At 42.0% G+C, this 15,885-nt stretch overlaps 2 protein-coding genes across 5 annotated transcripts; one reads left to right on the top strand and one right to left on the bottom strand.

Annotated features, from left to right (window-relative positions):
• Window positions 1-8,123: 8,123 nt before the first annotated feature.
• On the top strand, window positions 8,124-10,984 carry LOC116016609 (E3 ubiquitin-protein ligase RHF1A-like). Of its 4 annotated transcripts, none has more exons than XM_031256966.1 (7): window positions 8,124-8,291; window positions 8,607-8,653; window positions 8,810-8,872; window positions 9,207-9,309; window positions 9,388-9,695; window positions 10,244-10,339; window positions 10,422-10,984. In XM_031256966.1, the coding sequence occupies exons 1-7, from the start codon at window positions 8,163-8,165 to the stop codon at window positions 10,672-10,674; spliced, it is 999 nt and encodes a 332-aa protein (XP_031112826.1). In that variant the 5' UTR covers window positions 8,124-8,162; the 3' UTR covers window positions 10,675-10,984. The 4 variants fall into 4 exon arrangements, with proteins under 4 accessions (XP_031112826.1, XP_031112841.1, XP_031112817.1 ...); XM_031256981.1 differs by having other exon boundaries at window positions 8,607-8,678; XM_031256957.1 differs by having other exon boundaries at window positions 8,124-8,326; window positions 8,607-8,678.
• On the bottom strand, window positions 10,960-14,291 carry LOC116016634 (peroxiredoxin-2F, mitochondrial). Its single transcript, XM_031256991.1, has 5 exons — window positions 14,017-14,291; window positions 13,879-13,908; window positions 12,583-12,741; window positions 11,465-11,559; window positions 10,960-11,280 (listed from the first exon to the last, which is right to left on the bottom strand). Exons 1-5 carry the CDS (start codon window positions 14,206-14,208, stop codon window positions 11,175-11,177), a joined length of 582 nt encoding a protein of 193 aa, XP_031112851.1. The 5' UTR covers window positions 14,209-14,291; the 3' UTR covers window positions 10,960-11,174.
• Window positions 14,292-15,885: the final 1,594 nt, after the last annotated feature.

Raw genomic sequence — 15,885 nt, 5'->3', positions numbered from 1 at the left:
TTGAGTTCCTCATCTTGAGCTATTGGACGAGCTCTTCGACTTGAGCTCTCCGTGATGGGCTCTTTTAATTCGGACTCCATAACTTGAGCACATTGAGAGGAACTCGTCAACTTGAGCTCCTTGAGATGACCTCTATAGCTTGAGGTCCAACCTCAACAAATGCGAAGACTTGGACTCCACTTTGGATGAGCTCTAAGGCTTGAGGTCCAACCTTGCTTCGGATGACCTCTAGAGCTTGAGGTCCAACCTCAACAAACACGAAGACTGGGACTTCGCTTCGGATGACCTCTAGAGCTTGAGGTCCAACCTCGAATGACCTCTAGAGCTTGAGGTCCAACCTCACTTCGGATGACCTCTAGAGCTTTAGGTCCAACCTCGCTTTGGATGACCTCTAGAGCTTGAGGTCCAACCTCACTTCAGATGACCTCTAGAGCTTGAGGTCCAACATCAACAAAGACAAAGACTTGGACTCCACCTCGAATGATCTCTAGAGCTTGAGGTCCAACCTCGCTTCGGATGACCTCTAAAACTTGAGGTCCAATCCTCAAACAAATGCGAAGATTTGGGCTCCGCTTCGAACAAACTCTCTAACTTGAGCTCCCTGGGATAAGCTCAAGATTAGCTTAATTAGGGAGGTCGGACCTTACCTGGTTTCGCGTGTCCGACCACCTTGAGGTTTTTTTGAGCTTGTGTTCGACTTGATCATGGACCCTAAGGGGTCGGACCGACCTTTGAGCTTAGCCTCGACCTATGGAAGTTGGGTTGAGCTCGGAGCTCGGCTTAGGCTTGACCTAAGGAAGTCGGGTCGAGCTCGAAGCTTGACATAGTTTTGACCTAAGGAGGTCGTCTTAGTTTTTTTTTTTTATGTATTTTCTTTCTTTGCGTTTGTCATTGTTGTTTGCTTTTTCGTATTGGCGTTTGATCAAAGTACCTCAACCCCTAGTCCTTAGCACACCTGTTCGATGGCAGGCAAGGTCAAACCTTGTACCCTCCTTAGGGTGCCAGTCGTTCTAAGTCAGGACCATGCATTCGGTCTTACACTTAGAGACTCTTCCGTTCGGCGATAGGTGAGGTGGGACTCCGTATCGCCCCTTAGGCTTTTAGTCGTCCTAAATCGAGACCATTCGACCTTATGTCTTGGGACTCTTCTATTCGGCAATAGGCAAGGTTAGACCTTCTATTGCACTTAGGGTGTTTGGCCGTTTTAAGTTAAAGCCTTTTGGCTTCTAACTTATAGACCTTGTCCATTCGACGATAGGCGAGGTCGGACCTCGTACCGCCCCTAGGGTATTAGCCGTTTAAATGAGGTTGGCTAAGAAATATTGACCAAGAGGTTGGCCCATTCGGTGGTAGGCGAGGTCGGACCTCGTACTACGCATAGGGTGTTAGTAGTTTTAGGTCGAAGTCATTTAACTTTTGACCCAATAGGTCGGCTAAGACCTTAATCATGAGGTCGCTCGAGCCAATTTCATGAGGTCGGCCAAAACCTTAATCGAGGAGGTCGGCCAAGCCCGTGGTGGGGAGCTCGGCTGAGACCTTATCGTGAGGTCGACCGAGCTCATTTCGTGAGGTTAGCTAAGACCTTAATCGAGGAGGTCGGTCGAGTGTGATATCCTCATTTAAGTTTTATAAGCTTTCGCATTCTGGATGAGTTTTAAATTGAAAAAAAAAAAAAGAAGCAAAATTTGGTGTTGAAAAATGGGGGTGTTACAAGTTAGTATCAGAGCTTAGGGTGTGAGATCCTTGTTTTGGGCATATAAGGAGTTGAGTTATGGAATTCTGAAAACTTAGGTTGTGAACATTTGGGACATTGGAAATAAATTTGACTAGGAAAATTGAAATTTTGAATATCGCGTTGAGAATGTGTGACATAGTATTATTGTTGCACGTTGTTTTGATTTCTAATACATGCAGGTGATGTTATATGATTTGGTGAAATTTGGAGGTAATATTTTATGTTTACTAAAAATTAGATATTTTGATTTGGTGATTTTAGTAGAATTTAATTATTTATTTTTGAAGTCCTATGATTGAGGAAAGTATTGAATTTAATGATTTTATTAAGGACTTGGTATGGAAGTGTTAGGAAAAAAAATTATTAAGTTCCTTGTTGATTTTGAGGTGGATATGCTTCGGGGACGAAACATCTTTTAAGGGGGGTAGATTGTGATACCCTCATTTAAGTTGTCGAAGCGTGGTCATCCCCTCTTGAAAGCCCGAGGCTGGAGGTGGAGGTGGAGGGGTGTTTGACCGAACTTGGCAGTTGTTGTTGAGTTGGCCCCTAAGGTCTCCGGCCGGCCCTAAGGGGATTGTTCGCCGACTCGCCGTCCCATTTGAGTTAGATCCTGACATTTCCATAGCTAGTGGAAAAATAGCACGCTCGATGAAAGTAACGTGATTTGTATTCAATCAATAATTCAGAAAACAATACAGAGTCCTATAGAGTTAGGCAGCTAACCTCACCTACATCACAGGGAGGTTAGAGATTAAGACTCTAGACTAGTTATTAGACTTTGACTAAATACATTAACAGTAATAATAATAAATAATAATAAGGCTATTATTCACACTCCTCCTCAAGCGCAAGGGCGGCAGACATTGAGCTTGTCCCGCAAACTGGTGAACCGTGGCGCTGATAGCGGCTTGGTAAATATGTCCGCCAGTTGGTCCTTCGTAAAAACAAAGTTAACGATAAAGTCCCCTGAGGCCACCTTGTCCCGGACAAAGTGGTAATCAATCTCGACATGCTTGGTTCGTGCGTGAAAGATTGGGTTTGCGGCAAGATAAGTGGCACCCAGATTGTCACACCAGAGAGTGTCTGGATGGCCGCTGTGGAGACCTAACTCTTGCAATAACGACACAACCCATGTGACTTCTGCTGAAACATCGGCAAGCCCCTTGTATTCTGCTTCGGTGGAGGACCTAGTGATTGTACGCTGTTTGCATGACACCCATGAGACAAGATTAGAGCCGAGGAACACTGCATAGCCGCTAGTCGACTTCCTGTCAAGCGGGTAACCGGCCCAGTCTGAGTCGAAGTAGGCCTGAATATCACATGACTGAGAAGGTGACAGACGTAAGCCGAGATTCTGAGTACCCTTGATATACCGTAGCACACGTTTTAGCAATCCCCAGTGGTCATCAGTTGGCGAGTGCATAAACTGACACAACCTATTCACCGAATATGATAAATCGGGGCGAGTGATGGTTAAGTACTGGAGTGCACCTACAATTCGTCGATATTGAGTAGGGTTGTCAAATGGTTGAGTTGATGTTGTGACCGGGTGAGAAAGGGCAGCCGGCGTTGCCAATGACTTACACTCAGCCATGCCAGCTCGAGTAAGAATTTCCCCCATATATCGCCGCTGTGATAAGATGATACTGTCGTTGTCGCGGATTGTCTCAATCCCAAGGAAAAAAGCCGGAGTCCCTAAGTCTCGGATCTTAAAAACGGTAGACAGGCGGTGTACAAGAGTGTCAACCAGACCTGCATCAGTACCTAGCATGATAATGTCGTCGACGTAAACCAAGTAACCAACAAGAATACCCGTGACAAGCCAGATGTGTAATGAAAAAGTGACACGTCTGTCTTCGAGCCCTGGAACCCAGCCGATAGTAAGAAATCTTGTAACCGGTGAAACCATGCCCGTGGCGCCTGTTTAAGACCATACAGTGACCGCTGTAAGTGACACACATGACCAGGATGATTTGGATCTTCATAGCCCGGTGGTTGCTTCATGTAAACAGTTTCAGTTAAGTTTCCGTTTAGAAACGCATTGTGTACGTCAAGTTGTCGTAGAACCCACCTCTTTGACACGGCAAAGGAGAATAGTATTCTAACGGTTGTGGGTTTGACAACTGGGCTAAAGGTGTCAAAGAAGTCTTCTCCTGCTACTTGATTAAAGCCCTTTGCGACTAAGCGAGCTTTATAGTGTTCCACTGACCCATCTGCTTTCCGCTTGGTGCGGTATACCCATTTGCACCCTATGATGTTCATGTGTGGTTCTGTCGGTATGAGTCGCCAGGTGTTGTTGTGAAGTACGGCATTGAACTCTTGGTCCATTGCAATCCTTCACACAGAAAAAATCCTTATGAAACTCAAAGTAGACATTGTTGTCAGTTGCAAACCGTTGAACAGATAACAGAGGAACTGACAAATCGGGCACATGTAAAATATTGGACAATTTAAGGGATTTAGATTTAACAGGAATTGTTGCATGGCCTATTCGCGAAATATTCAAACCTGAGCCGTTTCCCACGCGCAGGAAGTCATCACCACCGTAGGTTTCAGACTGCACCATCATTGAGGATTCCGGCGTGGCATGCGCGGTGGCTCCAGTGTCCGGGCACCACCCATCAACGATGGAGGCGGGCGGCGCGTCAGCGACGGTCTATGCGACATTCGCCTGTGGTACCGGCGATGCGGTATACCGCTTGTAACAGTAGAGCGCGGTATGGCCGTGCGACCGGCAGATTTGGCACCAGGGTGCATTGCCGCGACCACGACCCTAACGGCCTCTCCCTTGCCGCCCACGTCCGCTCCATTGGCCGCCATTTTGGCCTTGTCGACCACCAAAATGGCCTTCTCCATTGTTACGTCTTCCGCGACCTGCTACCATTGCCGTAGGTTCGGGAGTGAACTCATCCGCATATATAAACTCCTAAGCCTGCAAATAATCAGCAAGCTGCGGGATAGAGACATGATTACCAGATACCGTGAGAGATGATGCCATTGGCCGGAACTCCGGTCTGAAGCCTCGGAAGACATATAAGTTCTATTCATCCAAGGATACGGGTCGACCGGCAAGCGCTAGATCTTCCACGAGCAGCTGGGCACGACCAACGTACTCCGCCGTCGTGCTGCCGCCCTGACGGAGGCTCTGGAACTGACCAAGGAGGTTGAGGCATCTCGCCTAGGTGGAGGAACCTAGCGCTACGGTGATGGATTCCCATACTTCACGAGAAGTATGCCGTCCGACGGCCAAATACATCACCTCGGCGGAGAGGGATGAAATCAGCAGCGAGAGGATGGATTGGTCCTGCTGCGTCCAGGCGGCATGAGCCGGATTGGGTGTCATCTCTGGCGGAGTGGTGGCGGAGGCATCCGAGACTGATGGAGTAGCGATGATGGCATCCTAGGAGTCCTTGTCCGCAGAGGAAGGGAACAAGCTGTGTTCGCCAGAAAAGGTAGTTCTTGGAGGTGAGTTTCAGCGAAACAAAATGGTGAGCGGCGTTGAGGGTGTTGGTTGTGCCGGCCGGAGCAGCCGGGGTGGCGGCACTAATGGTTCTTTCAGAGGAGTTTGTCGACATGGTGAAAGGTAGGAAAAAAAGGATCGTAAAAAAAAAAAAACTCTTAAGTTTTTGGCTAGCTAATACCAGATGAAAGTAACGTGAGTTGTATTCAATCAATAATTCAGAAAACAATACAGAGTCCTATAGAGTTAGGCAGCTAACCTAACCTACATCACAAGGAGGTTAGAGATTAAGACTCTAGACTAGTTATTAGACTTTGACTAAATACATTAACAATAATAATAATAAATAATAATAAGGCTATCATTTACACGCTCAAGCCTGACGTCAAGCTCTCAAAGAAAGCACAAATGATGGATTTAATTAACCCGGGGTGGCCCGAATTAATAAACCCGATAAGATTAAAGACTAGACAAGGTAAGAATTAACAAGGAATGTTGTAATGGTTGGACAATTAGGGTACATCACGGAGATAATATTGTATTAATGGTAAAAAGTGCTATTACAATGGTAAGACTAGTGTAATAACAAGACAAGAGTAATCTTTCAGACACATTGTGTAGGTCACCCCCTCAACAAGACCCAATGGAGTGATTTTATACTCTAAATCGACCCTAACTACCCCGGAGAAGATGGTGGGGAGTTACAACCGCCTTGGACCGCAACAAACGCCGCAAGACTCGGACCAACGCGAAGACCCTTCACTTGGCCGAGCACGGGGCTCGATCGAGTGCCAACCTTGGCCAAGGTGGTCAACCCCAGCCAGGATGGCCGACCCTGCGGGAAGGTCAGCCTTGACCGACCCCACGGGGAGGTCCGCCTTGACCGACCCCGCGGGGAGGTCCGCCTTGACCAACCCCGCGGGGAGGTTCGCCTTGACCAACCCCGCGGGGAGGTTCGCCTTGGTCGACCCCACGGGGAGGTCAACCTTGGCCGTCCCCGCGGGCAGGTCCACCTTGGCCAACCCCGCGGGGAGGTCCGCCTTGGCCAACCCCGCAAGGAGGTCCGCCTTGGCCGACCCCGCGGTGTGGTCCGCCTTGGCCAACCCAATGGCCAAGCGCGGAGCTTGGCCATTCGGGTCGGCTGGGTCCGATCTTGGTTTTTAGAACTTGGTTAGTTCCGTATTATCCCGCTCTGGGTCCATTTATAATTATTTCATCACCAGGGTTCATCTTCCCTCTTCCTTTTCTTTCGTTTCCTTTGTTCCTATGGCCAACAGATCTGTTAATTCCTCCTCTAAACGGACTATCTCAAATGTTGTTGTTACATCCTCTGTCTCTATGGGTGTTAATTCGCTTTCTACTGCTCACCACTTTATCTGTATTAAACTAACTCACAGAAATTATTTGTTTTGGAGGACACAAGTTGTGCCTTTCCTCCAGGGACATGGGTTGATGGGATTTATTGATGGTACTCACTCATGTCCGGATGCTTTACTTTCAACCACTGACACTAATGCAGTGCCACAAGCCAATCCAGCTCATGCAGCTTGGTTTCGTCATGACCAAGCTTTGATGTCCATGTTGATTTCCTCTCTTTTAGAAGAGGTTATGCACCTTGCGATTGGCCGCAAGACATCACAAAAAATTTTGGAGTCGATAGAACAGTCTCTTACATCCTCATCTCGTGTTAGGACACTTCATCTTCTTGGCGAACTTCAATCTCTTCAACAAGGTAATTCTTCTGTAACCGATTATCTTGGTCGTGCCCGTGTAGTAATGGAGGATCTTGCTTTGGTCGGTCGCCCAATCAGTTTAGACGAGATGAATTTATATATATTTCGGGGCTTACGTCCGGAGTACCGTAACTTAACATCTTCTCTTGCGGTTCGTGGACAAGATGTGCCCGGGCTAACACCTTTGCCTACTTAAACGATCTTTATATGGTTTAAAGTAGGCTCCTAGAGCATGGTTTAATCGTTTGCACTTGTTTTTGCTCTCTGTTGGCTTTCAAGCATAAAAAACAGATGTGTCTCTATTTTATTTCTCTCGAGATTCTACCTATGTATACCTTTTGGTGTATGTGTATGATATACTTGTCATGGGAAGTAATCCTAATCTTATAACTCATCTATTATCCAAGCTATCTGTTGCATTTAAGATTAAGGATCTTGGTAAACCTAGTTTCTTTCTTGGTATTGAGACAATTAAAAATGACGATGGTATAGTGTTATCACAACAAAGATACATGACTGATATTCTGAAAAGGGCTAGCATGACAGAATGTAAAGCTTTATCTACTCATATTCCTGTTTCGAAATCTATTCCATTTAGTACATATCTATATGAGAATCCTACTCAATATAGAAGTCTGACAGGAGCACTATAGTATCTGATTATCATGCGTCCAAATTTATCTTTTGCAGACGTGCAGTAAATCTATTATGTCAACACATGCATGCTCCTATAACCTCGGATTGGGAGTAACTAAAAAGAGTCTTGAGATATGTTAAAGGAACAATTAATTTTGGTTTACGTATAAAAAAGTCATTATCAGAGAGATTCATGCTTTCTCTGAATAAATAAGAAAAGTTAATGAAGTTATAGTTATGATTTAATAGTTTCAAATATTGATACAATTTTAGTCAGTTTTTCAACTAGTGCTAATAAATAAGAAAAGTTGAACTGGTCTACAATTTCATTGAAAGAATTAATCAAATTTATTGAAAGAACTTCATTTATTTTCTCATTAAACACTTTTAATCTTAATGAAATAATCAAATATTGATACAATTTTAGTCGGATTAGTTTCCTGCGCCTTCTACTCCTGTTTCTTCAATTCTTCTTTCCGATATCCTTTCTTCCACGTTTTTACCCGCATCCGTCTCTCCGCGCCTTTCTTTCGTTACTCCATCATTCTCTCTCTCTCTCTCTCTCTCTCCTGTGTCTCTGCTATTCTTTCTGTGAGCAATGACAAATGATCTGATTCTTCCGTCCGAATGTGCCGCGCCGCCGGCGTCATTCGTCGTCGCTGCTGTCTCCGGTGATGACGACTGCAGTATTTGTCTGGAGCCGTTCAGCTGCCGCGATCCTCGCACTGTACGTTCTCCATTTCTCGATGGAAGCTACATTCCGTACGTAAATCTAAGTTTTCATTTTTGTTAAATTGTTTCTGAAAATCAATGGGGGAAATAAATTCTCAAACTCTGGTGAAGAAAGGTTGCACAGATCATTTTCTAGGTGGTACTGAATCATCTTTTATGTTCACTTCATTGTATCAAGTCTAATTATGTTTCTACATTGGTTAAATATCAATTGTCCTGTGTATTTATTTGCAAGGAAATCTGTGATTAAATAAATTTTGTATTATTTGGAGTTAGCTTCACCTCTCTATTATGCTGGTTTCTTTTCCAGGTCGCCGAATGTACGCATGGCTATCATTTGCAGTGTATACTTGAATGGTAGGCTCCATCATTGTAAACATAGGTTGTGCTCAAATATTCTCATCAAGTCCTTGTATACTCGCTTTGTGACTATTGCAGCTTAAACTAACTAGTCGGATAGCTATTATTTCAGTGTGATAGTTATTTCATTTTACTTGTCTCTTTTCTGTTCAGGTCTCAAAGAAGCAAAGAATGCCCTATTTGTTGTAGGCAGCTTGTCTTCAAGGATTCTGCCAGGTACTTGAAATGCTTTGCTGCAAAAATGTCATGATACTCGAGGCAATCATGTTAGGATCAAAAGCTATAGTTAATATTAGTGTTTACCACTGCACCAAAAGTTATAGTTCACAGCGAAGACGCAACTTTATTTCCTTATATACCGCCACCACATTTTCAAGAGGCAGACTTGACCCTTTACCGGCCTCCGCCCAACAATCCCCCTAGCCACTTGGCTCTTCACTGGCCTTTGCCCAACAAATCATATTCTTGTTTGAGTGAACAAAATTGTGCATCACACTTTCAATATCATGCTGATGTCTTTTCAAACTCTCTCTTTAAATTAACTTTCCAGCCAAGAACTGTTAGCTGCAGTGGAGTTTGAGAGGAATGCAACATCAAGGCACATTGTGCATAGAATTCCTGAAGTATATGAAGCCAACAATCTGGTTGATGTGGTAAGATTTGAGAGAAAAATCTATGCATCTGTTGATTACTTTTGCAACATTTCAACTGAGCTTGAATTACCTCTCCAGGGTGCTTCTCACATTGATGATTCTGATTTTCAAGATAGGATTCTGCACCATCCCTCAGGCTCAGGTGTTACCAACAGAGCATGTTCTGGTAACAGTAGGAGACGGCAGATATCTTCAAGAGTTGGTCAGGCATCTTTTCCTGTTGGAGCTAGTTCAGATAGGCACCAAGTGACTCAAAGGCCAGTTGACGAATTTGGGAATGGTCTACCGGCTTCTGGGATTTCATCTACATCTTCTTCAGGTGTTTCATCTGTTGCAAATGTAGCATCTGGTGCTGCTGTCTACAAAGGTGGTTCAGTTGGCCTCGGGTATGCTCTAACCACCTAGCCCATCAACTCTGTTTTGTACTAACATATCACTCTTGCATTCATCACTCCACATATGCTCTTAATACTATATTTGGTAGGTTATCAAATGCAATAATTTATGAATGTTGCAGACTGTCTTACCCATACACATGCTTTCATCTTGATGACATTCTCTTAACTGTTTCCCTTTGCAAAATTTCTGCCCTTTTTGTTGTTTGGCTCCGTTTGGTAACATAGTTAGCTTATCAACCAATTTTAGCTTATTTGATCACTATTAGTTGTTTGACTTGATTAAACATCCAATATAAGTGTTTGATTATATAGCTTTTTGTAACAACTTATTGCTCCAAAACACTAAAATTCAAAAAGCTGCTCAAATTAGCTTTTTATCAACTCTTTGAAAAAGTCATTTTGCATCTGATAGTTGATTACAACCAATTTACCAAACATCTTTCTACAATCAACTAATGTCATCAACTAGTGAAACTCACTAACTCAATCAGCTAATAGCTATTTACCAAACACCCCCATAATCTTTTCTTTTTCAGCAAACCATCACCTGAGAATCCCCAGAAACAAACCCCATCTGAGTTTCTTCACCTTCCAGTGTCTATAAAATCTAAATTGTTTGCTGCTTCACCCAGGTAAAGGAGTTCCAATTTGGTTTTATTTCTTTTTAATATATTGTTTTTCTTCTTTCACTGAAAGGTCTCGTGATTTGCGCAGGTACAATGAATCATTCTCTAAAAACACGCAAAGGTTCAAATGGAAATTACAAGCTAATAATAACTCTGTCAAGGAACTTGGCAGAGAAGTGCAGCGTGAGATGAGTGTAAGCATTGCTGGTTTGGCCAAAATGGCTGAACGACTTGATCTTAGCTCAAATAAGGGTAGTGGTGTTTCAGGTCCTCTATGCTACGCAATGGGAAGGGAACCTCAAACTTTAGGCAGAAAGGAAAACCTCAGCAAGAGTGTATAATTTCTAAGTTGCATGATGTTTATAAATTATAATTGGTAGTCATCTACAAGGACTAATAGAACCCCTTTATTCTCCAAGACTCCAACATAATTCCAAGTCAACCCTGAAGGTTCTGGGGGGCAGGTATACAAATTTTTTGTAGTAAAAATATCCAGTTGTTTAAATCTTGAAGAACCTCCATATTGTTGTTATTTCAATAACTTGGAGATGCCTGGTTTTTCTCCAAAGTTTTAGAACAGTTTCACCTTTTTTCCTAAATATGCAGTTGTACAAAGCATCAAGTTATTTGGTTTCAACTAGCTAATGTTTTTCTTCATATAAATGGTGATTATTTGCAACAAAGTTGGGAACCCTATAGGCTTTAGCAGAGAATACCAAAGCATTGCATTTACAAAGCCAAGGGACAGTTAGGAATTTGGGAGAAGAATAGACCAGTATTTGCCCTTCCGTATGACTAGACAAAAGCTCATTATTAATTAAAACTGCAAATAAAACAGACTCTAGATCTGTCCCAAGATGACATCTCCACCAGATACCTTGAAATCAGATGGAGCCTGTTCAATATTGAGAACCTTGACCTGTCCATCAACTATGTATGCAGACCACCTGTTCAGTAATGAAAAGAAGAGTTAGAATGTCCTCTTTTTATTTTATTTTATTTTATTTATGGGAGCTAATTCCCTGTAGAATACATTCATATATTATAAATGCTGGAGTGCATCGGCAAGCAGTTGTCAAATTAGTCCAAGGACAGACGATGCAAAATGATATTTAAAGACTCATTTTATACCTATGGGATCGTATTCCGAGCAAAGCACCAGAGAGGTCAATTGTTAAGTCCAAGCTCTTGTGGAAACTCCCATCAAAATCACCATAGAACTCAATCTGTACAACAATATCATAAATCATCAAACCTGATTAGTGATTACTACACAACATGAATAAACATCTTCATTCTCACTTATGGGCAGGGTCAAGTGAATTAGTTTGCTTCAGGTTGTTCAATCATTCATATATATATTCCAACTCAAACTAGATCAGATAAATAGATGCACATTAGATAAAGCCTTATTTTGATGGAAAATAAATTACTTCAATGAAAAGTTTCTGGAGAACTAAACTACTAGAAGATGTGACACTGACAGCACTTGGTAACAGAATATTTGAATAATGTGTTCAGCTAATAGAATACTCATTGAAATCGACCTTGAGCCCGAATCTTGACTCCACCTTTATTCTTTCTCCTTCTTCCCTTATCAAAAAAGGGAAAAAAGAGAAAAGAGGGGAGAAGTTTTACTCAAGGATACTTGATTGTATCTCTAGTCTTCTTTTCTTCCCATATAAATAACTAGAATGAAAAAAAAAAAGGGGGGGGGAAAGTCAATGCATCCAGAAAAAACCGATTAATCTCTATCAATAGACCTGCTGCTAAAGCCCCGAACATAGTGTACTTAGTACTGGTGCCATGGAGAGATATGTTTTAAAATCTCGAATCGAAACCCTCCTTTTTTATTTTATTGTTGTATAATTTATTGTATTGTAATTTAATTACTTGTAATACATATATAATGCATGTATGATCAGATACATATGTGGGTAAGGACCACTTATCAACCCTAACATCACAGCTTTAGACTCTTGGCCTAAAGAAAGAAACGAATCAATTGAGTGCCTGCCGAACTAGGACTCAAAAAGCATTGCTAAAAAAACTAAGTGGAAACTCAATGCTATTAGCACTGAACTTGTGGATTTAGAGTCAAGAAATAGCCATGTATAATTTCTAACATGTGGTAAATATTATAGAGCTTAAATGCCTCAAGTTCCTGTAGAAGAGCAGAACTTATTGGATTACAATTTATAATATTTTCTAGAAGCAATTCATGACAGAAACTCAAATAGGTAACTTACAGCATCTTTTGCTTGAAGCTTCTCTGCCCAGCCATTCATCGTATATGGGTCATTGACAGCTACACAGACCACCGAGTCAATTCCTTTGGCCTTAAACTTATCAATGTTATTCTTGTAGCTAGGCACATGTTGAGCTGAACAAACTCCGGTGTATGCACCCTGGAAAATGATACAACTTCATACTAAATGTTTCTGATCCATAAGAAAGGAGGAGGAGGGGCTTGCGGGGTAAGTGAAAGGTAGCATGTCTTTTTCCCTTTTTGAGCCTTAATAATGCAGATAGTTTCATAACAAGACCTCCTACAATCCACATACTAAGAATCCACAATTAATAAGGAATGGAATAAGAAAATCCAATAAGGTACAAGTGCAGTTCTTTTTTAGTGCAAAAACATTTACTTTGAAATTTGCAAATTTATCACAGTATGAGAAAACCAGTGGTCACACCCTTTCTGGTACTAAAACAAATCCAAAATACTACTGCAGCTACAAGAGAATTTAATTTCGTTAAGCACGATCATTTCCCACAAAGAATCAACGTAAAGTGTGCCTTTTTCTTCTTAGTTGAAACTTGAAATAAAGAACTAACATTAGCAAAACCCTAAGACACTGTTCATGAAGGTAAATCCTACATCCTACCCGCTGGAACCATGATTGGGCACAAACTGAAAACCTCCTAACCCAAAAAGTGGTGAATTTTGATCAAGATCCTTCATTTTGGAAAGTTGTACTCTATGAAGGGTACAAAAATACAACATCCAGTGATGAATATTAAAATAGTACTTGAGCTTAAGTCATGTGGCAATATCTTGAATTAGTAGAACCTACTGCAAGATGATGTCATTTTCTATTACAATAACACTACTTGTGTTCCTTCCCCTTCTTCTTCTTCTTCTTCTTCTTCTTCTTCTTTCTTCTTCAATAATCCTTCTTCATTGTTCTGGTTTTCCCACCCCTTTTTCATAATTCCAAAAATCCCAGGTGAATGGGTAACCCAGACAAGATAGCTAAGGATACAAGCTTGTAACCACAAGGTCATGAGTTCAAATCTAAACCTTCAGCTATGACAACCTAGGCTCATTTACCTATTTGTGGTGTTTTGCAAGCTAAGGTCACAAGACGGGTTTATGAACTGGCTGAGGGTTTCCCTAGTCACCAAAAAAAATCCCAGATGGATCATTTGCCAACCCAAACCGTGAAATGGACAAATGGCATATATTACATTATTATCTAGAAATGACAACTACACGATATCAATAGCAGAAAAACGATCAAAATTCTTATAAGAAAACGTACCGGAAGTCCAAAGATAACAACATTTTTGCCCTGAAAACAAAAATTAACAAACCAAATCAGAAACCCTAGATAGCAGAAGAAGAAGTGATATTCACAATATAGGTAGTAAAATAAAACTCCGTTTAAGGGAGGAGAGACCTTGAAGATGTCTTTGAGAGGGGTAGTGGAGAAGTTGGAGGAAACGCCTTCGTCCCAAGAGCGAGCTTTCTGGAGAGAGGCATTGGGTGCGGCCGAGATCAGGTCCGAACCCACTGCAACCGATGCGTATGACCTCAACCTGTTGACCATTGACTTCACCATCGTCGTCCGTTTCAGCATAGCCGTCGCCATGGTTAATGCTCTGCTTCTTCTCGTTTGTGATCAACAGTTAATGGTGTGAAGTGAACTATAGAGAATAGACTGTGATGCGGCGGTAGAAGGTGAATTTATCGTTGGATATATGGGCTGTTTGGTAATGTTAACACATCATACGGAGTACATTTTATCATACATCATACATTTGTATTATGAAAGAAAAAAATTCCACTTTTGATTCTTACTATTATACATGAACAGATTTGGTTCTTCACTATTAAAATTTTTTAATTAGGTTCATGTTTATGTAATTTATACCACATTTTATTTTGCCGTTCAATTTTTATATCAACTATTGTCAAAAGTGCTCATTTCAAAAGGAGCACTACATTTGCTTCGTCTAAAAGAACACTGCATTTACTTCTTCGTGAAGGAGCACATATGATAATAGTTGGCAATGAAATTGAATGGTAGGACAAAAAATGATACAAATTACATGTTCATGCATCTAATAATAAAATTTTAATAGTGAAAAATCAAATGTGATTCATGTAAAATAGTCGGAGTATCAAAAGTGAAATTTATTCAATATGAAATGTAACCAAATTTTAATTCCTTGATTGCGTAATTTCACAAAAGCGAGATTACCAATATAACCTTTAAAAATAATTATTCTTGACAAATTACATAAGGCAGTAACAATGTTTCTCTTTTGCAATTTAATTAAAAATTTTGAGTTCTTAACTTTGACATTCTTAAACAATCCTTCTCTAACACAATATATAGAAGTTTATAGTAAACTCCTGAAAACTCAATTGTATGAATATGATGCATTCGTTGGGAAAACATACCAACGACACAGGGCAACTCATAAGCCTGCTTTATAAGCTATTTATAATTGTTTTTGAATTCGTTATTGTTATCTTTCCCCTATTTTTATGCTTGTTACCGTTTATTACAGTTCTCCTTTTAGTATTTAAAGCTTAGGTTTTAGAGGTTTTTCACGAGACAACTGTGATTTGAATTAATGAAATCTGGGAGAGGAAGAACTCCAAAACTTCTTCAGCTTTGCTTTCTTATTCTTGTTTTCACAGTAGCAACCATAGGTAGAAAAAGCTCTAAAACTTCCCCCATTCCCCCCGCCCCCCGGCTAGGCCCTCCAGCCCTGTACATCGCCCAGTGACGCGTTCCCAGGCCTCTAATCACACAACAAATTTGGTATCAGAGCCTGACATCATGAGTGATTACGCCTCAGCCGAATCGGTCCAAGCTCTACAAGCTGCTGTCGTAGCTATGCAAACGGAGCAGGGTGAGATCCGGTAGATGCTACGGCAGCTGCTGGCCGGAAAAGGACCAGCAACTGACGACTCTGGCAGCCAAAACAGGAGTCGTCCTCCACCCGAGGATGCGCCAGCAACAAGGTCGCCGGCCACTCCTTCCGCGACGACGCCGAAGTTCGCCCGATTGGAGTTCCCACGTTGCGATGGGTGTGAGGATCTGACGGGTTGGCTCCATCGTTGCGAGCAGTTCTTCAAGGCGCAGAGCACCCCGGTTGGTGAGTTCGTGAGCTTGGTTGTGTTCCATCTTACCGGAGTGGTGCAATCGTGGCATCTTCGCCTGGAGTTGGAGGAACCGGCCATGGTGTGGCAGCAGTTCAAGCATAGATACTACCTTCGCTTTGGCCCTAGTCTTCGGGGAAACACCCTCACTAGC

This window comes from Ipomoea triloba, chromosome 1 (assembly GCF_003576645.1).
Source record: "Ipomoea triloba cultivar NCNSP0323 chromosome 1, ASM357664v1".
Classification (NCBI taxonomy): Eukaryota; Viridiplantae; Streptophyta; class Magnoliopsida; order Solanales; family Convolvulaceae; genus Ipomoea; species Ipomoea triloba.
Note: the sequence above shows the minus strand (reverse complement) of the source record. Positions and strands in the feature narration are given on the sequence as shown.